Source organism: Mus caroli, unplaced genomic scaffold (genome assembly GCF_978045245.1).
Source record: "Mus caroli unplaced genomic scaffold, Mus_caroli_1 scaffold_3, whole genome shotgun sequence".
Classification (NCBI taxonomy): Eukaryota; Metazoa; Chordata; class Mammalia; order Rodentia; family Muridae; genus Mus; species Mus caroli.
Genome location: NW_028227258.1, coordinates 106,491,482 through 106,517,689, shown reverse-complemented (window position 1 = coordinate 106,517,689; position 26,208 = coordinate 106,491,482). Strand labels below are relative to the sequence as shown.

Here is a 26,208-nt window from a genome sequence, read left to right as displayed (position 1 = left end):
TGAATAAGAATACATTATTATTATTTTAAAAATTAACTGTCTGAGACAGAAATAACTATGATAATGACAATTATTTCTTAGAAAAAATACCCATTTATATCATTAATAGTTGATTTCATTAAAATTTGGAATCCAGGTCTGCAGTTAACTTTTAGAAGTGACTTAGCATTTACAAATTCACTCATACACATACACACACTCTCTCTCTGTTTCTCTGTCTCTGTCTGTCTGTCTGTCTCTCTCTCACACACACACACACACACACACACACACACACACTCACTCCGGTGAATTCTGTATACTATTTCTTTGTCTCTTTTTCTGTCTTTTCTGGCACATTCACCTCTCACTGTCTTTCTCCTTTACTCGAGGCTCCAAGCAACACTCTGAGTTTCTGTTTTAAAGATGAGCACTGTGGACTATGCAAGGAATCATCACTAAGTTAGGAAAGCAATCTAAGCTTTGCAGATAGACTTAAGGATCCCACAGGAAGGATCTGAGTTAGGACCCAGTGGATATAAATAAGTGCAGACACATTCAAAGAAAATCTGCTGAAGGGATGGAGCCAAAGGACTGAGTGACAGATGGCCTGAAATTATCAATCTGATTTTAAGTGACTTAGGAAATGCCACTATTATTTATAATATACAATAATAATTTATTTCAAGGAACTTTTATTTCTCTAATGTGTCTTATCTTAATGTTTTCACTGTTTTGCTTATGAACAAAAATTAAAAATTAGCTACCATTTTAGGGCAGAAATACAGAAGAGTTACTATTATTTGGTAGGTTGTGATACTGGTAAATTAATATTAGGACTGAGCAGATTTAATATAAGCTTCAAGAGACCAAGGAGACCTGAGTTAGCCATTTGTCAGTGGATCAAAGCACCAGGTAAAGTAAACCACACGGTGGTGAAGCATGCATGTGAGGACGGGGGAAGGAGGGAAGGCGAGGTCAGACATCACAACGCCGAGTTTCCTACCACCTCCAAAGGAAAAGAGTCGCACTTGCTGTCAAATGAAGCAACAGCCTTGGTCTGCCTTCATTTCCAAAAGTAAGATCTGAATGTTTACTTCAGAATTTGAGACAAACATTTGGTGTTAGGTTCAGGAAACAGGAAATAGATTTTAGAAATAGGAAACAGTTTTCATGAAATAGAGATAACAGGCATTTCCGGGACCTGGCACTAGGATAGTCTTCTTGCTTAGTGTGTTCTTCATTCAGAAGTGGGAGAATGAGAGTCCTACTCTTCTGTGCTATGAATAATAAGATCTCCACTGTAGGAATGAATCACTGCAGGCTTTTATATAGCTACAGCAGATTATTCTCAGTAAGCAAGCTCCTGGAAACACAGTAATATTACAGATAGAGAGATAAACAGAAGCATCCACTGCCACTTTCTACTCCAATACTATATGGGCTGAAAACGAATTGAGGTTACAGCTCAACTGGAGTCTGAGACTACGAGGCAGGTGTTTCTGTGGTCCTTTGTTTGAAATCCAATTTCAGTACACAGGCCAAGCTGCTCTTTAACTCAAGGTCCTCTTGCCAAGTGCTGAGATGGCAGTATATCACCATATTCAGTTAACATAGGAGCTTTAACCTGGCTCTAGGTAGGATATAACCTCCCAATCTGGTTATTGGGCTCAAGGCATGCTCCAAGCCTGTACCCAATTTCTATTGGTTGCTTTCTGACCTGCTTTTTGTCAGACCTCAAAGGCTATTGGCTGATCCTCTAAGATGTCCATCACACACAATCAGGCCACGGCAATCCTGTTCTCCATGACCTCAGACTGGCACCAGGACAAAGAGAAGTTGAGGATAAAACAGGAAAGGTTAGTTGTTTGTAAGAGGGGTTTAGAACTGTGAAGGCAGAGCAAAGCAAGAGTGAGACCTTTCAAATGATTCAGCCTGGAGGGGCTGGCAAATTCCATGCTCACCTTGCTAAAGTGCCCATTTCCTAAGGTTGTTGGGAGGTTAGAGAGAGAGAGAAAAACCAAGGGATCCATCATCCTACCCCACCTCCCAGTGGTAGTAGCAGATTTACTTGAGGATGTGTACTCAGGATGACTGTCCTTTCTAAAGCACCATTCCTCATTACATAGTGTGCTACTGCTTACTGTCAGTGAAGCACATTTGCTTGAAGTCCTAGCTTCAGTGTCGGAGACTGAGGCACACTAAATTATCAGCACTCACATGACTGAGCATCATGACGAACACTGACATACATTCCTTCACCAGGTGACACAATTTGAGTTCTGTGGCTTTATGTATTCCTCATAACAAGCAGAAACATATTAACAAGTACCTGCAAGGTTGTCAATTTCTTTCTCCTGGAGCAGGCTGACCGCATCATCATCTCCTTCCAACATCAGCTCAGTCTCTGAGTTCTGGTTCACAATTGCTTGGCTTCTGAAAGCTTTCTTGGACTTCACCACATCTTCTTCAGTGCCTACATTCAAGCAAAACAGCAGTTTAGGTTAGTGGAGATGGACCTCCACTTAGTGGGTGTTACAAACAACATTTTCTTTATTATATCCTGTGTTTGCTATTTCTTTACAACTACAGAGCACTTTAAAATACTTCTTTATTTTGCTTGCTTAGATATCTGTGAGGAAAGTTGGAGATTTATCCCTTACTTTACAGATGAGGAAGTAGGCACAGTAAGCTATTGGCCCACTGTGGCCCTACAATCCATCCTTCTACTTTCTTTACAGTGCTCTGTCTCTTGCCGGCTTTATTCGGAGCCTTTCTCTGACTCGCCAAGGCTGGTCTTGAACTTGTAATTCTCCTAAGCATTTCTGAGTGGCAGGGGTTTTACAGGATTGCTCTATCAGGCCCAGTTTATAACCCATTCCTTGTGACTTTATAATCATGTATTCTTTACAAAATATCTGTAACTCCACCACTTCAAATTCAGCTTTCTGACCCATACAATTTGAGAACTTGATTTATATAATTATAATGTAAAGTGAAGGAACTAATCAATAGTTTTTGAAAGGAGGTAAGATAGATACAAAGAAAACAGGAAAGTATTCACTTCTGAGTGAAGAAATTGGTTATTTGGGGAGCTACAAGGAGGTAACCATAGAATGATGCTTAATAAGTCTACTGCACATCAAGTTTAATTAATTTACCAATTTAATTAATTTACCAATTAATTAATTTACCAATTAATTAAATACATTTTCTGAAGTTATATCCTTCTTTGGTGTATAAAATAATATAAAACCATAGCAAAATACATAAAATTAGAAGAAAAATGGAAATTTAAGAAATTATATGTCAACAGATGAATGCCTAGAGACTAGTACATCAAGTTCCTCTTGGATCGGACAGCTTGACAAACATTTCCATACTTACTCTCAAACACAGGCTGTGGGTGATGACTATCTAAAATTGTCAAAAGCTCTATGTCATACCATTGCAGTCATGCCATGCCAAACCTACACCAAGTATCTGTGTCCCTTGAAGTTCGAATTGGAGGAAAATACAGTGTGGCACTCACAGCATCTGGTATAGGCTTACAGCACTAACTAGTAAACTGCAGCACACTGGTGCAGCTGTGCTTAGTGTCCAGTTCTGTGACAGTGTTGCTCCCAGGACATGCCACAACTCTGGCTGAATGCTTATAGGCTCAATTGACCAGTACTCCTAGACTCATTCCAGAGGCCTTCCAACAGTCCATCATGGGTTACATGAGGTACTTCTTTCACTGGCTCATGGGTGATTCTTATTTCTGCAATACCAGATGAAGGATAGAATGTTTCAGACTCATCCCAATTACAGATCCCACACAGTAGAAATGTCTGCGGAGGGGTTGTATAATTTTAGTCCCTTTGCTTGTTGGGAGGTAACTTAACCAGAGGAACTTGGAGCTTGTTTGCTTTATCAAAGGATGTGAATGCAATGAAAAATACTGCAGGCATCTTTTCACCAGCATAACACTCTCCATGCATTTATTCCCCAGCCGAGCTAAGTAACTTGTTTCTCCTCCACTGCAGTTTAGGTCAGAGGCTCAAGTTTCATCTTGACTGGTGCTGACCACTGCACCACTTTCAGTCATTACCTAGTATGGAGGTTTTCACAGGTGCATGGCTCACATGACCCTCAACACTTTTTCAGAATGGTTATCATGCAATACAAGCATGTTGAGTATTCCTGTGTCGTTTTATTTGTTAACCTCCTGTAATGAACACTCACAACAAGACATACAATGTAGGGTAAAACATAGACTCCTTGGCATACCTGAGCAAGTTCTCTTACCAGCCTTATGTGAGCTCGCCCACTGATCCACGGCAGCTTCTGGAATATGCTATGCTCCTACAGCCCTCTTGATATGTGCTCATGTTATGCTCAATGTAAGGGGTAGGTATTCCTTTTAATTTTTTTTCTCTGCTTTTTTTCTAATTGCCCTTCACAATTCTCTTCCTCCAGACATCTGTTCTAAGTAATCCCTGTGTGATGTCACAGCTGATATCTTTGGCTACATATTGGAGGTGGGATCTCTTGTGTGTCTGCCCTCTACACTATGTTACTATGACATCTCTGCAGCATTAGGGTCTGGCATTTGGTAGGTACACAGGACCTGCTGAAGTTTAGATGTCAACCAAGTCCCTTCTCATGATTCTCTGTCTTGTCAACTCTTTCCCGTATGCTCTCCCCATTCCTCACGAATCTTCCAGGGCACCAGGTACCCATTCCTCACGAATCTTCCAGGGCACCAGGTACTGCAGCTGCCTGAATGTTTTATCTCCACAGACGCCTGGAGGCACTTTGATGACTGGAATTCCATATCTGTCTCTGTATTTCTAGCACTCAGCACACTGCCTGGTAAGGAGCAAACATTGGTAAGCCCTGAATGAGTGAACTGAGACATAGGAGTCATCTCTGGATAGCTCTCAGTAAAAATTTCCTCAAATGTTTCAGAATCTCACTCATTTGTGTTAATTTGTATGAAATGGAGCCCAGTTTTTTGCATTAAAGTAACAAAGTTCTTTAAGTTTCAGTCAGCCAAATAATCAGGTTTTCCCTTATATCATTACCATGTTTTTTTTTTTAAAGAATGGATCTATGTGACTATGTTATCACAATAAAAATCTACCCATAAAGAATGTGAGATAGAAGGAAGGTGAGCTTGGAAATGTATCCTGCCTAGCATCTGTTTTCTTCTAGCTTTGAAGCAGCAAACATTTGAGTCTTTCCGATATTTGCTACAGGAATTGGTGCCTTCACACAGAGCTGATTATCAGCCCGCTCATAACCCAGTAAACTTACCAGTTTTGTGGAGCTGAAACAAACATTTGTCTAGATTAGAGTATATGAGATTTAAAGGTGCTTTTCAATCACAATATCCTTTATGAATTAGAGTTTCATCCATCAACATTACAGCAAAAGGAGGTAAGGTCTCAGAGGGCTGTCTCATTACAAGGCTTGTAAACACTGTCCTTAGAAAGAATTGGTTTATCACCTAACAAATCAAAATCTGATTGAGAGGAGAATTTATTTGAGATCATCTGTCTTAGAAGACACGTTGAACCAAATGCACTTCTTGGCCTCTTTAGCCATTCATCAAGAAATTAACGAGCGGGTGCCACAAACTGCCAGGGCACCTTAGACTGAAATGGGAATAAGGAAAACAAGCAGAGCTAGACAAAGGAGGCAGGGACGCTTATTTCCTAGGGAAATATGGCAATGTGAAAGTTTACAAGGAAAAGTACCATGGACTTGTGGAAGAGCAAAGTGCAATGTAAAATTATGGCTTCATTTCTTCTCAGGTTTTACATAGGGAAAGCACTTTCTGTAGACGTATTCACAGAATTACAGAGACACAGTGCAGCCCTGAAGACACTTTTCCTTTATAAATTTCTCCTAATAGCCAGGAAACTAGTGAATCCAAGTATATTGTAGTTAAGGTAATTAATTATCTAATTACTTTGCTGTTGATGTTGCCATGCTGGGGATTGAATGTGGGGCCATGCATGTTAGCAAGCCCTCCATCACTTGAGCTAAGGCCTCTGCTCTGACAATGTGTAATTTAGAAGAGACAGAACTAGAATGTCTTCCACATTGCTATTATGTGCCAGCATCACAGAGCTTTGTTACTACTGCTTTGGTTTTCATTGTCTTAAGTACCCCAAAGTTAAAATACATACTTGCTTCTGCTGATACTACAAATGTCTTTAAAAAAATTATCAGGATCTAGCAATAGTTTGTTGTCACTATATTATTTTATATTGATAAGCAAATGCCATAAAGGGAAATATAACATGGTTAATTTTGATTTAAGGGATTATTCTACAGTTAACTGTGGATACTAAAAAGGAGCAGCAGTCACTGGGGGGGGTGAAGACCCATTTATTTTGAAATAAATATCATTTATTTTGAAATGTTTTACTTGGAGATTTTCCTAGTGGCACTTGTCTCCCTTTTGCTTAATTCTGGTGCAGTCCTTGGGATGGGACCCAGGTCCGTGGATGCTCAAGGCCAGTACGTGCTCTACAAGTGTTCTACATTCTCATTAGCTCAGAGCAAGTTCATTTCTCCTTCAGGCACTGAGTAAGGTGGGAACACACATTTGTTGAGAAAACACCTAGAAATAATACTGCTATATCTCACCAACTAATTATGTATACACCATTGATTAAGTCACTTTCCTTGCATGGCCTTCAGCCTTCCCACAATGTGGAAATTGTACTTTATTATTTATTGTGTTTTTTTCTTTATACCCATTATAAACATTAAACAAATCCTCACCAATTTCTTAAGTTTAGTTTCCAATCTGTGAAAGAGGAATAATGAGCACTTTCCCAACCTAAGTCTCAAGGGATTACTGCAAACTTGAAACGAGAGTGGATGCTTACACATTTTGAACTTCCTTAAACTTAAAGCTTTATCACTCACGATACTGCTGGACAAGATTTATAAAAAGAAAGAAAAAAAAGTGAGCAAAAGTGAGGTTCATAAACCTGAAATGAGACCAGCCTGATCCTCAAGTCCTAGTCACAGCCACTGACAGACAGTGCTCTGCGCTCTGTGGAGACTTCCTTCCACTGTGCTATGTCAGTAGTCTGCTCATAATCATTACAAAGCTCAATGCACCCCTGCCTTGACTAGAGTAGATTGAACAAAGAAGAATAGGCAGCTCATGTGCTGCTAAGTTCTTGTGAAACAGAACATAGTGAGACAGCTGGCATTTAAATACTTTGCCCATACCGTTTTATTCACTGCATTCATTGAGTTATTATTAAACAAGTTACATGAGAATCCACTTTATCTTTAATTTATTGTCATTGTCGTCGCCATCATCATCTTGGGGTCTCTAGGGCTCTAACCTAGGACCTCATGTATGCTAGGGAAACACTCTAAAATTGAACTAGGTTCCTAGATCCTGCTTCTGCTTTTTGAAAAAATTTGATACAGGATCTCACAAAGTTGCCCAGGCTAACCTTGAGGTTACAGGGAAGGCCTGCACAGCCCTGAAATAGTGAGACTCCAAGCACTGCCTCTGGCCTCGCTGGCATCACAGGCAGGTGCCACCAGGTAGTTAGTCCAGCATCAACAATTCTGATGCTTTAGAAGTTTTTGACTGAGCTACGTTAACAATGTGAATACTTAAAATCTTGGTTATCTGAAGGAGAATTCCTTATGGTTTCTCAGTAAAAACAAGGTTAGGATAACATTTTCCCATCTTTGGAAGAAGGTCTTTGTAGGGAGGTTGGCAGAGTCAAGTTTTCGCCTCATTCTAATTTGGCCTAAATGTATGCTTGCAAAATTCCAATGTGGGTAGACATCTGAAAATTAGCTTCACAAGGGGGCATTCTTTTCAAAAGAGAAATCTTCAAATAGCCATCATTTAATAATATATTTTTCTTGTTCAATATGTCAATATATAAAAAATTCTGCAATGAATCTTCAAACTTAAATATCTTTTTTTTAAAAAAGCACCAATGATATGGATACTTTGGGGAGTGTTAAGACAAAGATGTTTTTTCTCATTAAAATTCAAGTCAGAGAAACAAATGCCTTTACAGAATGGTGCTTTCATTGTTTCTTTGTTTTTTATTTTGTTTTGGTTTTTGTTTTAGCTCTGTACAATATTATTTAACTGCTACCCAAAGAAAAAGAGTTGAAGGTAAATGTACCTTAGAGCTTCATTTTAAACACAGAGCACATATTATCTCTGGATGGAAATATAAAATGAAAGATTCTTTTTAACTGTAACATTTTCTGAATAGAATACAGAGATGGGAGGGAGGGAAGGAAAGAGAGAGAGAGAGAGAGAGCGCAGGAGAGAAGAGAAGAAAGGGATAGAAAGAAGAAAGAAGGGAAATGACGAAAGAACAGAACAAAAACACCCTAGGGAAATCGCAATGGTGAAAACTTATAACACCACATTAAAGAGCCTGGAAACGTGAAACATATTACTCTCCTTTTATATGTGATCAATCCCTCAAGAAGCTCCATCCCATCTGCATAAACTTTACTGAAAAAAAAAAAAAACATCCCACACATGAAACAAACTGCTCACACCCAGACAGACAATTTCTGTGTGTTAAGGACACGCCTTCATGTAAAAGCAGAGTGGTCACTGGGTAAGTTTAATAAGTCAGATGTAAAAGCTGATTAATCTTTTAGCTGTGCTAGTTCATCCAGATGAAGAGTATCCAAACACCACTCCCACTACAACTCATTACTGTTGACATGGAGTTCAGTGAGTGATCACAAGCAGATACTGTAAGATTTGGAAATGGCACTCGGACTTGAAGGCACATCTTTACTTTGCATGCAATGGGAGCAGTGCATCCTTTGTGTTTCTACCAAGGAAGGATATGCAGACATCCCTCATTCCTCCAGGTAGGCTGCCCTCTGAACAGTTGGAGGAAAATGTTGCTGATGTGTAGTGCACATTCAGTATTAGCAATCTAGGTATTAATTATGATTCAGTGTTCACAGATTATTCTGAGTGTTAAATTCTTATACAGTTACCTTTGTAATGACGGACTGGAATTTAAGAAAGAGAGAAGAAAATGGCTACCTAGTGCCCACAGTTATTGCTCAGAGGAAAAGGACACCAAGGACACTTGCAAGTAAAAGAATTGGATCAATATTAACGCGATTTTCATTTCATGCTTCCCCAACCCCAGTAAGCTGACAATATACTCTGATTATGTGAACTGCCTGAGAGTAACACAGGTTATTAGAGCAGGAGGTGGAAATGGGAGGCACTTTTTATATTGACAGGCCTGCTAATAGAGTATACTGATTTTCCAAGACATGTAATACATTTTCACAATTTGGTTCTGACAGCAAAACCAGAATTTCATTTATTCCTAATTCAAAATATTCATATGTAAGCAATATTTCTTATAGCAGACCAACAAAGGGGATACTCAAAAACAGAATTTTAAGCACAAAAGTGCAATTAAAAAGGTATAAGAAATTTAAGTGAATTTAAGTACAATATAATGAGGAAGTGTTATATAATAATCTAAAAGAGTCAATGCGGAAAAACTGTAGCCTATGCTTTTTAAAGAAAAATTGGTAATACATATCATATCAGCTCTCTACGAATTTTAGGATGGATAGCGTTCACTAGAATTGTGACTAGGCATGAAGTTAGGGTGATGCCTAATTATTTAGCATAGGAGTTTGTTGTATTGAAAGACACATGGTGCATTTTACTTGAGGAAAAACAAACATTGCTCTTGGATGGATCTGGCATCTGGTATCATACAGGTCAGGGCAATGTGTCCTTAGCTGTGTGTCTGACTTCCCTGCAGGAGTCTGGTCCCTGTGATACAGTGCAGACAAGAGTGATGGGAGGTGAGAGTACTGAGATGAAAGAACTACCTTTCCCTCCTCCTTTAAGTACTGTTTTCCCCTAGAAGGAAAGAAGCCTAATTCTTGTGCCCACCGGGGCAGCAGAACATAAGCCTGGAATCCTAGGGAGTCTTGTAAAGGAATAAACATGAAAGCTCACTGAGAGGGTGTAGCAACCCCTACAACAACACAGAATGTTTGCTCTAAGTACCTCAGACTAAAGAACAGAGGTAAAGTCCTGGGGAAAGGGTAGAAGATGCTCTGGGGAGGTAAGCAGCCCATTCAGAAGGAGGGAAGAAATGGTAACTAGCTTCCTCTTTATTACTGAAACAAAGCCTAGCTAGGGTGCTGATGATATTCGGGCTATCTTAACAGTACTTTATAAAAGCTAAGAAGTGCTGGGGATGTAGCTTGGTTGCAGAATGTTTTCTAACATGCATGGGCCTGGGACCAACCCAAGTATCTCAAAAAAACAACAACAACAACAACAAAAAAAAAACACAACACACACACACACACACACACACAAAACCAAAAAAAAAAAAACAAACAAAAAACCTAAAACAAAATAAATGAATAAAAAACAAATAAAATCAAAACCAGTATAACAAGTAAAGTAAATTGAAAAATACCTCACAAAAAAAATTATGTCTTCATAAGTGTCACAATATACACAGCCCATGAAAGACACTAAGGCGTTCTGTACTAGAACATCTTTATAGGCGACATCCAGTGAGAGTTACCAGACATTACAAGGTAAATTCCATGTAAAGAAACATTCCACAGTGCCCAAGAGCACAGAGAGCACGGTGTGGTGTTTGGGGTGAGCTTTAGCTTTGCCCACCAGATCTAGGTCGCCTTATTTTCTTGATTTGATCTTTCCCGAACATAAACCTTCCAGCTCATCTTTATGGCGTCTGTCGTCCCTTGTCCCCACTTGGGTTCATCACTCTGTGGACTTCTGCCCTTTCCTTCTCGTGCCCACTCTATCTACTCACTGATTAGAGGAACTGGGCTGGCTCATGTGTTCAATTGCCATCAGGCACATGGTCTTCATGGAGCTCACAACACTAGGAATACACTGGAAGACAAGTATTTAGAATACTATGTGTATGACTTACACATGAGCATGCAGCCAGAAATTGGAATAAACTAAGCAAACTTATGAAGCACCTTTGTTTCCCCTTGCCACTTGGCAGCAAGCCCATCACTAAAATTTTACCATAGCTTTCTCTCTCTTGCATCAAGATGCTCCGAGTAGTACAAAGCATAAACACAAACAACCCATTTCAGATGTTTTAAATGACACATTTGTAGATATGTCTTTAGAAAACTCATCCATCAATTGGGTTTCTAAAACTGATCAAAGATGTGGTTAAACATTGTGCAAAGACCTCATCAAATACACACACACACACACACACACACACACACACACACACACACACACACACACAGCTGGATTTTATTAAGCACATAGCTCTACAAAGCCTGGGTGCTCCAATGGAATATACAGAAAAAAATCTGAGTTTGGTTTGTAAGTGTCTTTTATGTTATCTGAGAACATTAAGTATCTAAAATAAAAATAATGTCATATCCAGAGCTAGAGACTGATCCCAAAGATTTGCTCAGAGCTGTCAGTTTCTTTCCTACTGAGTCATATTTCGTCTTACATACAAATACTCTCTGAATTTCTGTCATTAACATAATTACTGACTCCATCTCGTTAGATCCTTAAGCCTTCCCATCTTGGTGAATTCTACTCTATTCTATTCTATTCTATTCTATTCTATTCTATTCTATTCTATTCTATTCTCTATTCTGTTCCCTCCCCATATTGGTGATTTTTAATCTTTCCACCCTTACTTTCCTGGTCAGCTGGTAAATTCAGAATCTTCTCTTGAGGCAGGGTATAATCATAGCTACTATATGATATCTTTGGACATCCAGTCTCCCGTGTTCCTGCAATGTAGAAATGCTCAGTTCCAAAACCCAGTGCCTAGAACATATATGGCACACAGAAACTGAACTTCTGAATCTACTTACAGAGTGTCTGACTCTTCAACATAAGAAGCTTGTTGGGACAGTTTTTGATATGAGAAATAACATAAATGTCTGAATGGGCACTATAACATATTTGTAGATTTTCTGAACCCATTTTAGGAAATCTCATAAGTCACATTAGTAGTCCATAAAACCATCGGGTGAAGACAAGGGTAGGAGACTAAGCTTATGAGGTGCTATCAAGAAGAGCTGGCAGATACTGCCTGCAAGTCTTCCTTTCCTTCTCTGAAAACAACTGTATCATTACTTTTTTAGGAAGTTACTGGAACCTAATTCAAACCACTAAGTTTTATTCTAAACATGGAGATCCAATTAATAATGCACCCACCGAGGAAAGCACGAGGCTGCTCATGTTTCTACGTGGTAAAGAAGTAGGCTCTAAAATGCTGCAAGGATGGCAAACTCTTAGAAGAATAAAGACAGGTAATTTCATAGTTTTTCTTGATTGCTGCATTGCTGCACAACGTGGTTTCCACTCTCAGTGCCTTCCTATTTCCTGACGACTGCATGTAACACATTACAGTGGCCATGCTTGCAGCAGCAGGCTAATTTAACTCCAGCTCATTACAGAGCTGCTTTTTGTGTATCAAGGTCATAACTTGATGGCTTCACAAGCTTAGATAAATCAGGTGTTAAGCAGACACATCTCTGAGGAGCCTAAGAACATTCTCATTTGCAATTCTCAGCATATCTTATTATTTATTGCCAAAGAAATGACTGATTGACTTTGTCATCTTTGCTCTGTGTTTTTTTTTTCCCTCCCTGAGGCTGAGGCAGCCTGCCCTCTTTGGCAGTGCCAGATCAGACCTATTTAAGATGATGTCTTTGATCACAAGACGTGAAGCACTTGTGATTTTAGGCTTTGATGAAATGTAGCGCCACTGTAATTTTATGGAAGGAAAACAGAAGCCCAAATGATGACTGACAGTCAACAAAGAGGACCAAGCTTACTCGGAGTTTACCCTATTCTTTGTCAGGCAGTATCTTCACTAGAATACACCAGGATTTGATGAGTCTAGGTTTTACTTTGATATGTGACACTTAAAACCTACTATTTCAATTGCTTAGCTATTAGATAATTTTGCCCCAAGAGTAAGCCATGCAAATGTGAAAATGAGTTTTAAAAGATTTTTCTTATGTATTTCTACTGATATAGTTTGTAAAACTACTGTTAATAAAATTTTCACCTCACAGAGGCTTTACCATTAAAAACCACCTAAATCACACTTTCAGTTCATGCAAAATTAGCACATTAAACAGCAAGAAAAAGAAAAAGGAATGCCTCCAGGTTTTTATTAATCACACTCCAACACCAGAGACTGAGACTGTGTCAAATCATACTGAATCTTCTGCACATGACAACCTCATAAATTATTCAACTCATTAGTGTTACTAAAATGCAGGAAAAACTCCATCACTGCAGAGTGTATTTTCCAACTGAAAAGGTCAACTAGAAGTTTTAATAATAAAATCAGAGAGAAAAACTTTCAAAATTATTATGAAATAGCATCATTGTCTTTTGTTTCCTTAAAATTATATCCAGCTGATTATTTACTTATTTAAAGTAAGAATTCAGATTTTTGTTTGAGACTCCAAATAAACTGGAAATAATACCAAGAAATCCGAACTACAGCCAAATGTCCCTTTCCATCATGGAAATACAGCTCCATTATAATCGAAACCGTGTGTCTGGACTTAGGATATAAGGAATGATCAAGTGACACAAGACATTTCCACTAAACATGAAGTGCACTGCCCCTCCTTCACTTCTGTTCTCCCCCCAGGAGGCTTCCAGTCTCCAAAGTCACAACGTACACTAACACACATGACTCAAGCTGGGCTTCACAGTCCAGGTATGTTTTACCACTAAGAAAACACTGCCTATTTAAGAAACGGAACGAGGATTTCTCAGTTTGCAAGTCTCCAGCAATTATGACTAAAGCATTACTTGGTTCCTGAGACACTTGTTTCTACTACATAGATAAATGAAAAATAGTTTCTATCAAAATCCATGGCAGAGATTGTTCATACTCAAAGCCTAATGGCAAGACAGGATTTAAAACAGGATTTAATCATAGGGAGGTAGAAATGTTGCAATTATTTGACAAAGAAAGAAGGAATGCATTTTTTTTCGATTTGTCCTAGGTAGTGTTTAGGAATTTGCAGCTTTATCCTATGAGGGCACCCTAGCCTACTGACCTACATCACAAGCCTACAAGGTGGCTGTTGGTCTGCACCCTGCTAGACTTCAGATGCAGACACATCAGTGTTAAATGAAGGGTATTCAGACAATAGGTTGAGTTTTACATATTTTTGGTTTACGCTTTGGTTTTATATCAATGTTCTGAATATAAAACTTTAAAAACAGAATCTGCTTTCAATTAGGTTTCCCAGCGTCTATTTTTATTGAAGGAAGTGCTCTGTAATCACTACTGGCAGTTACTTCCTTCTTCTGAGCAAGTGCTTCATGTGCAGTTAGAGGGCAAGCAGGGCTGGAGGAAGTGGGGATCCTGGTTGTTTGCAACCTGCCTTTTACTTGTCTGTAGACATCCCTCCCTGGAGTCTTTCCAACTTTCTTACCCTGGGCTCCTTTTCTGGCTGCCAACCCTCTCCTCAGCTCCTGAGGTCCACAGATGACAAGGCCTGATGAAAGCCTGAAAAGGTGAACAATGGGAGGGTCCAGGGAGGGAGAGCTGTAGATGTCATCATTGGTCTTCCACACCATGACCTGAACCCTGGAGAGGGACCATCATGTGACTCTACCATAAGAATTGTACAGATGTTTTGAATATTTGTGGCCCAGCTATGATGTTTGTTCCTAACAATTGACAAAGAAAAACACCTTTCTTTTCATTAAGGACCCTAACACAAGAGGGACAACAGGTCCTGAATACTGTTCATAATCTAGCAATTAAATGAATGAAAAGAACATATTTTAAACTCCCATGGATGACACAGCTCATCCATTTCAAGCAATACAGGAGTACTCTTTATTTTAGTTCAGGTTTATCAACAAAACTTTCTATGTGACTAGAATTTGAACCTCTATGTCAAAGGGATTTTTAAGGGAAAAGATACAAAGCAAACACAAAGAGAACCATTTTTTAAAGCAGAAACAAAATGGCTGTTTTCATACCAAGATCTTTTCAAGTAGCCTGTAGAGTACAGAAGGCAGCCTCTACAGAATTAAAGCTTCTGTCACTAGTACTAATGTCACCTAGGTTAACCTCTCTTACAAAGCATTTGTAGACCATTCTACTTCCAGATGAGACACATTGAGAATAAATAAAGAGCACAACTTTAATCCCAACACTGCAGAGACTGAGGCAGGAAGAACTCTTGTGAGTTACAGGTCAGGGCCATCCACATTCTGAGCTGCAGGCCAGTTCAAGGTACTATGAAGAATAAATACCTTGCCAGAGAGGCAGTACACAGTATATCCATGAATCCTGACTATAACAACTCACTTTAAGTTGGCTTCAAATCCTTAGGGTGCTAAAATCCTTAGGGAGTCTTTAGAGTTCACTCAAGAATTCCTTACAGTAAGGATTCCAATGATTTATTGAAACATCTTTCATATTCCTTCCACTGTGTAGTTAATATGTAACTTTTCTTAGGGTAACAGCTGCACTGAAACCCTTAACTACAGTGTTTATTTGCTAATGATCTGTACTACTTTACACTTACCTCATTATGAACAAGAATGGTGTGACAGGATATGAATTATACAAAGCTGCAAAAGTATTTACCAAATGTGGTCAACTTTAAAATAGCTCACTGAAGTCCTCTCGGATTAGTGAAAATGAGTGTAGCTATCACTCTAGGATTTTGGCTGTGTGTGACTGTGTCCATGTACTTGGGGATGCCATGGATGGCATCCTTGATTATTTTCCAGCTGATTTTGTAGGCTCCTCTTTGACTGGCTGGCCAGTGAGCCTCAGGACTCTGCCTGTTTCTGCAATGCTGCAGTTACAGGTATAACTTTTAAATGGGTGCTGGTAATCTGAACTCAGAAAGACTTTTACTGACTGACCTATCTCCACAGCCTGATAATGTTGGGAGCTTATAAGAAAAGGGTAGGAAGATTATGTAAGTAGGTTACTAATAGATAATTTAAGTTATATATTCATTATTTATATACACACATCATCTATGTCTATGTATGTATATACAGGCACACACACACATACTTATGCATAAATACACAGATCTTTCAGTAGGGCCTGTGCAGTGTTTCCAGTAGAAAAATACATAAAATAAACAGAACATACACACATACACACATGCACACACCCCACCCTGGCACAGGATTGTAATGTATTTTTACATGGCTTGTGGTCATTAAAATTTGAAAGACACTAAAAAGAAATTCATTTTAATACAGGTTTATGTTATCCTAAGAGTGTTAGGTTTCTACAGTAAAATGAAATATTTTAAATAAATCTAATTTAAGAAATATAGAGATGAATTTGACCCAGATAGTGCTGAAGGGTGAGGCAGAATATAATATTTCTGAGTTTAACAGAGTGAACATTACAGATGACTGCAAAAACAAATTCCTATCACAAAGGACCCTCACCGGGATAGTCTGCTACTCAGGAGGTGGCACTCACCATATTCTACTGCAGATTTGAGCAGTGCTTCAGCATGTGTAGAGCCAAAGGCATTTCGAACAAATCTTCTCCTTCGACGAAGATCATCCTCCCAGTAATCCAGGCGCCAGAAGTCATGCAATTGACTAGATGTGGGAAATAAATGACATTAACGTTAGCAACAAAAGGCAAAATGAGAAATTTATTTGTTCCCAAAATGTAAAATGTTATTTCATTAGTATCTGGAAAATTAGGAGCACTGTGTTTGTATGAGTATTTCTATTAAAATCAGACAGAAGTTAAAATAGCTGCATTATTCTCTTATATTGTAAATGCTTGGTTCTTTTCTTTTTCTTTTTTTTTTTTTACAGTGTTCTTTTTCTCTAATAAAAGATTGATCATGAGGAGTTTAGTAATAAACAAAATATCACATTGCAAGCATTAATGGCAGTTTTCTTTCTTATACAGTTTATTACAAGGTTGTAAATCACAGAATAGACCTTACTACAAATAGTCTGCAGTTTAATGACTGTGGCTTAGTAGACTGAATTAAGAAGAATAAAATATTGCCCATGTGGATTTGGTGGAGAAATGATTAAAATAATGTGCTGAAATATTCATTGAAGTAAGTCCCTGCTGCCCACAGCAACCTGAGAAAAGTGCAATTTTATCCATTATTAATAATACCAAATTAGTTGCAAAAATTTCCAATATGTGGTAATTGTCTTTGTAAATTATTATTCTAATGTTAACAGTTCTCAAATGATTTTTACAGCTTTCATCTAATATAAACCATTAACAACCATGGTTATCACAAGATAACATTGTCTTCTACATGCTGAACCATTATTAAAACCCACAGTGCATTTCGGAAACTCTGAAACATGCTTGCTACATGTCTAATGCAGCATGTTTTGATGGAACTTGGCTTTCAATTTAACCCAATAAGCACTGGTGATAATACTTTGGCTTAAAAAGTTAGGTTTTCTGTTTATAAAATGTAGCCTGATACAGTAAAAAAAAAATGATATTGTAACTTTTGTGAGCAGTACTATACATAAAAATATGCAGAAAGCTTTCATTGCAGATTGCATATAGTTTTTATGTCTCACTGCAGGGGAACACAGTAGGGGCTGCTTTTATTTTGCTTATTACTTGCATTTCTAATACCATGTCTGGGATAAGTATAATTTCAACAAGGAGTCAATGGATTAATTTCAACTTCAGAACATCTCTACCTTGGGGCTAAAGAGATGGCTTAGGGGTTTAGAGCACTTGATGTCTCTAATTCTAGTTTCAGAGTAGTCACTGTTCTATCAACATATGGAGACACCATAATTAACACAACTCTTATAAAGGAAAGCTGGGAGTGTGCATATGGTTTCAGAGGCATAGTCCATCCCTTCATGGTGGGGAGCATGGCAGCATGTGAGTGGGTGCTGGAGTAGTAGCCAGGCTACATCACAGGCAGAAAGGAAGACAGCAAACACAGTGCCTGACATGGGCTTTTGAACCTCAAATCCCACCCCTGGTGCCACACTTCCAACTTCAAAAGTACCCATTTTCTTTCATGGTCTCAATAACGTTTAAAAGTCCAAAGCTTCTTCTGAGACTCACGCCATTTTCTAATAACTGTACGCTGCTATAAAATCAAAATAAAAAGGCAGATCACATGCTCCACCATACAAAGGCACAGAACATACTTTACTATTCCAAAATGGAGGAAAGGAAACATAGTAAGGAAATACTGGACTAAAGCAGAAACCCAGCTGGTCAAGCTCCAAACTCCGCATTTCCATGTCTGATGTCAAACACCAAATTTTCAGTTCTCCAACTCCTTCCAGTTTTGTTGACTGAAACACACTTTTGGGATAGTTCCACTAGCTGTTAGAAAACTTTCCTCAACAGGTATCCTGTGACTTGGACATTTCCAACATCTTGGGGTCTCTAAGGCAATCCAGGCTTCACTTTCACAGCATCACACAAGGGTCTTGGTCTCACAGAGCCTCCATTCAAGGATAGCTCTACCACATGCCTAGCCTCAGCAACTTTCCTTAGTCATAAGAGGGACTTTTTTGTATCCTTGACCCTAAAGTTGAAAACACATGGTAGAAGCTCCCAAGTTTTGCTGTTTGATGAGGCTGGAACTTGGCTTCTTGTTCAAATAAATCTGCATCAGCTTTCTGTTGGTGGTGGTTTCCTTCACAACTTAAACTTTTCTTTAATTCCTTTCCACAAGTTGGAAGCTTAGCTGAGTGAAGCATTGCCCAAGATCACCACTCCCTTTATTCCATTCCAATAGGCTTTTCTTTAAACTTTATACCTCATTGAGCATTGGAATTAGCTACATTATATTTCCTGATGTTCCTCCCCTGCTCAAACTTCATTTTGTATTTTTCCTTGCTCAGATTGCTCCTTATAATGATGCAACACAGACAACATTAGCCTGTCTTGAATCCTCCTCTGCCAACACATTAATCCCAAACTCTTTAATCTAGCTTCAGGAATACTTTTTTAGGGCAAGGACAAAATGCAGCCACATATTTGGCCACTATCTCAAGAATGGCCTCTCAGTCACTTACTAATGTATTCCTCTCTGAAATTCCCTGAGCGTTCCTTTAGCACCGTTTTCCATGATCCTACTAGGATGGCCTTTTAAGTCTTGCCTAATGTGTACTATTGCTTTTCTAGTCCAAAGTCCCAAAGTCTTCCATATCCCTCCATATAACAACATGGTCAGGCTTGCCACAGAAATATCCCACTCTTGGTATCAACTTCTGTCTTAGTCACTCTTCTACTGCTGTGAAGAGATACCATGACCATGCTAACTCTTAAAAAAGAAAATATTTAATTGGAACCTTGCTTACAGTTTCAAATTCGTTTGTTTGTTTGTTTATTTATTTATTTATTTATTTATTTTTGCTTGAGTTTCTTTAAAGGGGTAGGTTTCATAAACTAGACTGAAGACTGAATTTACACGTTAAAGCAAAATTGTTGTATATTTAGCAATAAAAATTACTCAAGAGAACAGATAAAAGATTAGCGTCAGAACAAAGAGATACTTTACTAAATATACACATGATCACCTGGTCTTCCACTTGTGTGATAATTAAGATTATCAAGTATCATGGTAATCATGATTACCTTTTTTGTTTGTTTGTTTTTTTCGAGACAGGGTTTCTCTGTGTAACCCTGGCTGTCCTGGAACTCACTCTGTAGACCTGGCTGGCCTCAAACTCAGAAATTCGGCTGTCTCTGCCTCCCAAGTGCCAGGATTAAAGGCGTGTGCCACCATGCCCAACGGTAATCATGATTATCAAGAATTCAGTGTGAGTCATCTAATCCTGCCCAGATCAAACAAAAACATGTATCTAACAGACTGGTAATTAAAAATTGTCTACACTTGAAGAGGCATAATTTATATAATGTATTTTTATGAAGCCCATGTCTTCATATGGTGAATATATGCCAATTAAAGATTGCATATTAAAAAATGGAACATGCATGGCAAATGGATGGAACTTCAGAATATCATCCTGAGTGAGGTAACTCAGTCCCCAAAGGAAATACATGGCAGGTACTCACTTATAGTGGATATTAATCATAAAGTACAGGATACCTATGCAACACTCCATAAACCCAAAGAAGATAAACATGAATGACAGCACAAGCAAGGATGCTTGACTCACTTAGAAGAGAGAATAAAATGGTCACAAGAGGCAGATGGAGGAAGGGAACTAGGTGGGAGAGGGCATGGGGGAGGGGAAATGGGTGTGTGTAGGGGGTTCAGGATTAGGTATGGGGAAGAACAGGAGAGATTGCCAGAGGGCCATGATAATGAATGGAAATCTGCAACTGACTTGGGGATGGGGAGGTGGGGGACATCTTTCATGGTCTCAATAATGTCATGTCTCAGGACATGAGAGACCTGGGATAAGGGAGGCACCCAAGAATCAATGGGGTAACCTCAGTTGCAACTCACAGCACTGGGTATATGGAACCTGAAGAGGCCACCTCCTATAGCCAGACAACAACCTCAGTGAAGTGATAGGGACACTAACCTATCCACAAAACTTTCAACCCAAAACTTATCCTATCTACAAGGAATGCAGGAATGTGGGATGGAGCAGAAATGGGGGACAAATTAAGGGAGCTGAAGGGGATAGGAGCTCCACAGGAAGACCAACAGAGTCAGCTAACCTCAACCCTTTGGGGCTGAGACTGAACCACCAACCAAAGACCGGTCATAGGCTGGACCTAGGCCTCCCTGTACATATGTAGCAGATGTGTAGCTTGGTCTTCATGTAGATCCCAAACAAGTGGAGAAGGGGATAACTCAAAAGCTGTTGCCTGTATGTGGGATATGTTCTTCTAGCTAGGCTGCCTTGTCTGGCCTCAGTTGGAGAGGATGTGTAAAACCCCACAGAGAATTGATTTGCCAGGGTTGGGGAATTTTCACATCTTCTCAGAGAAGGGGAGGGGGTATAATGGGAGGGGGAGTGACTGGTAAGGGGCAGTGAGCAGAATGTAAAGTTAATAAATTAAAAAAGAAGTGACCAGCACAACTGAGACAAAAGAAAACAAAAAAGAACAACAACAAAAATCCCCAAACCAAAGAACAACAAAACCAAACTACTGGAGTGTGCATCATTTATTAGTTGGTCTTTCCATTCCTCCCCTGTCCCTTTTCTTCCTTCCCTCCCTCCGTTTTTTTTTTTTTCTTTTTGTTGGTTGTACCTAAGGATTAAAGCCAGGTCTTTGCATATGCTAGGCAAGTGCTCTATTACTGAGCTATATCTCAGGCCCTAAACTATACACTTCAGTAATGTACACTGAGAATTTGAGTACCTGAACTATATAAGTTAAATGGGTAGCTTGTAATGGTATATACACTATATTTTAATAAAATTATTAAGATAAACATGTCATAGTTTTCTCCTTTTGGGTACACTATAGATTGTACTTCTCCCACCCACTTTTCTTTTTCCATTTTCTTTTTTTAAAGGAGACATGATCTTGTTATGTTCCTCAAGTTTGATTGTTGTTGTAGCAATTCCCCACCTCAGTGTGTCCAATGCTGGGAGACAGAGTTGGCCAACATGCTTAACTCTATGTGCACATAGAAAAGCATGATGTGGGGGCTGGCAAGATGGCTCAGCAGGTAAGAGCACTGACTGCTCTTCCAAAGGTCCTGAGTTCAAATCCCAGCAACGACATGGTGGCTCACAACCATCCGTAATGAAATCTGACGCCCTCTTCTGGAATGTCTGAAGACAGCGTACTTATATATGATAAATAAATAAATCTTAAAAAAAAAAAGAAAAGCATGATGTGACTTCTTGGCCAGTTACTTGTGAGTAACAGCAAGTTATTTCCAGACAAGAGTCTCAGAAACAATGGGTGGAGTGCCATAAACCTTTCCCACCATATGCCATCTTGTATTTAAGATGTTAGAGTGACTTCTGTGAGCAGAGCCTTCCTGGAGGCCTGCTGGACATGGGTGCAAATCAGTATAATCCAATAGTTCTTAGAACAGTAATTGCATCAGGCCAATGAGCAGGACTCTATTCACTACATATGCTAGCTTATTTAGTCCTCATCAACTCCAAATGAGAAAAGCACCACTACTGACCAACCCTTTAAGAAAGGAAATTGAGGCCAGGAGGGGTTGATGTTCTCCAGAGTAAGCAACCACTTAGTGGCAGCACATGTGTGTGTGTGCCATGGTAGTCTCACTTCCTAGCTATACTCACTGCAAAGGCAATTGAGAAAATGAATTCTCCTGAGGGTATGATATTGCAGGCAGCTGTTTCCTGCCTCATTTCAAGCACAGACAGCCATCCTGGATGAACACTGGTAATTATGGAAGAGAAACAGTGAACTTTGAAAACTCATATTAATGTCATCTAGTAATTTTTAGGAGAGATATATTTATTTTCTTTTAAAAACTCTTATTAGCATGCTATTCATTGTCACCGGATAAGCTAGATCTTATTTCTACTATCAATGTGAAGGGGAAGCATGTCTATTTGATAAGAGGAAGGAAAATCTCTTAAGAGAAAAATCTTTATACTTTCCTTAAAGTAATTATTTCAAAGACCTCAAGGATTTATGCTTGGATCTGTGCCAAAAGAAAGGCCTTTGTCTGGGTTTGATATGTTTGTTTTTTTTTTTATTTGCTTTTAATTTTCCTTTTGTTTTCCTCAGAGAAGTCAGGTGCTTTTATTTGTTTGTTTGTGTTCTTTGTTTTTTTTTTTTGTGTGTGTGTGTGTGTGCTTTTTTTGAGACAAGGTTTCTCTGTGTATCCCTGGATGTCCTGGAACTTGATTTGTAGTCCAGGCTGGCCCTATTACAGGGTGATCTAAGGAAGGAGTCCCTCAAGATGCCAGTCACACCTTAGGGGGAGCTGAAAGTTTCATTTATCACATGGCACCCCTCTTCATGTTTCACAAGAGCTCTGGGTTGCTATCTGCACAGCTGAGTTTGTATGTGAAATCCTCAGGTTCAGGTTTTGCATCAGGACCATTTTGGTTAGTGTTCAGTAGTCACACAAACTAGTATTTCTACAAAGCAATGTGCAATGAAGATGCCATGCATCACACAGATAACAAAGAAGCAAAAGACATACATCTAATTTTGTCTATAAGACATATACATCCCCTACACAAAACAAAAGAATATTGCTTTTAGAACTTAGAAAAGGAGTGAGTCTCTAAGACAATTCCTAGAGATGAAACTATTTCCCTCCTCTCCCTCCTCCTTCTTCTATTTTGCTTGAGTTGGTTCTTTTCTGACTCAAATTTCAGTGCATTGGTGTGTGCCTACCAAGTAACCATAAACCTTGTTGGTGTCTTCAGATCCCTATGTAAAGTCTCAATGTATTAGTCTCCTTGCATTACTATAGAAAGTCAGTGATATCATACAGAATACAAATATGAGCAATTTTAGGTAAGTTTGTAACTGTTGACTTATAAATGGAAAACCGAAGCAGAAGGTTGCTTGTGATTGTTCCTACCGAACCACTGCTATTGTCCTTCTTGCACACAGGCCCTAGTCCACTCTCACTCAATCCCCATCAATGAAAGCACCATTACATAGAATTATACAAAAAAATGCAATTAAGTCATGTGAATAAGCATTGTGAAAAATTCATATTCATAAATATATCTAAGCGGTGTGTAGCAAAAACCAACAGATTTTTAATGACCTAGTTTGGTACTCAGGGACACAGATGAAATCTTTACCTATTATAAACCTATTATAAAATATAAATAATTTATTATTATAAATTTCACTTTTCTATGGTTTACAATGGGGAAGCCAGAAGTTACCTTTTAAAAATATTTCAGTGTTACATGACCCCACCTCATCTAAGGCAGTCTTACTTTGTAGTCCTGGATAGCCTATGAATCACTTTGTGGCTGAGGCTAGCCCTGATATCCTGGTGATCTTTCTCCTTTAGCTTCACAAGTGTTAGGATTAGTCCTGAACCACCCTGGTGGGATTGATATGTTCTGTATGCTATTTGTTTGTTTGTTTTTTTGTTTGAGACAGGGTTTCTCTGTCCTAGAACTCACTCTGTAGACCAGGCTGGCCTTGAACTCACCTAGATTTGCCTGCTTCTGCCTCACAAGTGCTAGGATTAAAGGCACGCAGCCAGGAGTTTTGTTATTTTTTATTTATATACACTTCATAAAGTGCCTATATTAAATATACTCTGTATGATATAGTGCAACAGTGTATAAATACACACTATATAGTATATATACGTTATGTATGCAGTACAGCATACAAACCTGACCCACTATTTTAAAGACAAGGCTTATCATGGTGTGAGAAGGCAGGTGACTAACACATCTGAAGGGGCTTATGGAGTGTTGTCTCTGCCTTTGAGTTGTCATTCTGAATCCCTCCTTCCCTGCTCTGGGTGTTAGTGAAGCTGGGTCTGTAACTACATGTCCAGTCCTTTTCAGTGTACAAGAAGGAAGTGAGCAACAAAGACAACTCTGTTGTGGAGCCTCTCGAAGGCTGGAATGGCAGCCAAAGCCTGTGGTACATGCTTAGTGGTTTAAGAACTTTCAGCAAAGTTTAAGGAACCACTACTCCTGCTAACTTTACACACTTGTTTAGCGATAACAACAACCAAATAACACTATGTATGTTGATAATATGATTCAGAAAAAGTAGAGATAATGCAGATTTGAAATGCTTCAAGGAAATACTATTTAGGCTAGGAGTAGCAGGGCAGGCCTGTGAGTCCAGCTATTCAGGAGGTTCAGGCAGGGAGAGTTAAAGTTCAAAGCCTGTACTACAGAGTGTGACACTGTTGATGGGGGAGGGGTAAGGGAGGGAGAGAGAGGGAGGAAGGGAGAGGGGAGGGCTACCCCCACAAAATACCCAGCAGAAAATATAAACATTTAAATAAAAGTAATTTTCTTTATGACTTTGATAAAAACAAAGTAATTTTCAAACAAACAAACAATACAAAACAACAAAAACAAAATAAAATCAACTAATGAACCAAACCCTTCAGAAGGCTTATTTTTCACAGGATGCTAGGCAAGGATGATGGCCAGTGATCATTTATTTTCAGGACATCCAAAATCACTAGCATAGCCTCCCTAGTATCTCACTGCGTGAGAACGGCCTTTTCTGAACTTGAGTTTCTTCCTACAACAGGCACTGCTGACAGACAGCATGGTCCCTTCTCTGTACAGACATCAATTCTCTAATTGTTCTCTTATACTTCTGCACATACTGAAATTCTGCTAGTTACAGATTCAGGGAACTCTCATCCACTGAATTCAGCAACCCCCATCTTATATCTTCCATGTGGGTGTCTCTAAATGAATTGAAATATTAAAAAAAAAACCTGTTAGGTCCACATTTTTCATTTATGCAGAACTAACTGGGCATCAACTGTACTGATTTTTATAGCAAAGATATTAACAGTGAAAAGTCAACACATACACATATGTGTGGTTTACAAAAGATAAAAAGCATAGAAAGGCCAAAGGTCAGGTCACATATTAGAGAACATGACCCCCCCCCCCCCCACGCCACCAAAACCTACCACAGGGAAAGGACAGAGATGAAATAATAAAATGAGTATCCTCAGCCAGGAGTGGAGCCAGGCACAAAACAGATCACTCTATGTGTACACTCGTTTCCTTTGCAGAATGCAATAAACTGCCATTATATCCCTTCTAAATGGTCCCATTACTAGGATTCTATAACCACGGCCTAATCTCTTGATAATTATAATAAATGCTTATAATCAAAGCAGGGACCATTTAGAAACGGAAGGAGAAAAGCTGTTTTCTATCAAGCTCACTATAGCTCCCTGACCCCTAAGCTTTCAGTGCAGCTTCCCATCCTATTCTGCTCAAATAAATATTTAAGAAAACCCCAGCTCAATGAGACTTTGACCTGAGGCATTTTAGCATAACTTTTTGTTTCATTTAAAATATGTTAACAATTAAAATAAAGAGACATGTTTACTTTAGCGCACACATTCTAGAATTTAAGTGATAAATGACTTGATCAGAGACAGTATTTCCTCAGGGAGCAAACATAATAGTCACTTTAGAAAATGACAGTGTGGTGATGAGCTACCCTCTCGAGGTGGCTTTAAGGAAGTATCATTTTCCTGGAGCACGGCACAGTTCAATGCAGAAGTTGGGTCTGGGCTTTCTTGATAAGCAGTGCTAGGCCATGGAAGTAATTT

General features: G+C 38.9%; 1 protein-coding gene across 4 annotated transcripts in view; it reads right to left on the bottom strand.

Annotated features, from left to right (window-relative positions):
* Nbea (neurobeachin) overlaps positions 1 to 26,208 on the bottom strand; it is a 539,067-nt gene that overhangs the window by 176,954 nt on the left and 335,905 nt on the right. For all 4 annotated transcript variants that reach the window (XM_021158784.3, XM_029475178.2, XM_085835883.1 and 1 more), the window contains 2 exons: positions 16,503 to 16,627; positions 2,312 to 2,455 (listed from right to left, as the gene is read on the bottom strand). In XM_021158784.3, the coding sequence (XP_021014443.1) occupies positions 2,312 to 2,455; positions 16,503 to 16,627 (269 nt within the window). The remainder of the gene's footprint in view (positions 1 to 2,311; positions 2,456 to 16,502; positions 16,628 to 26,208) is intronic.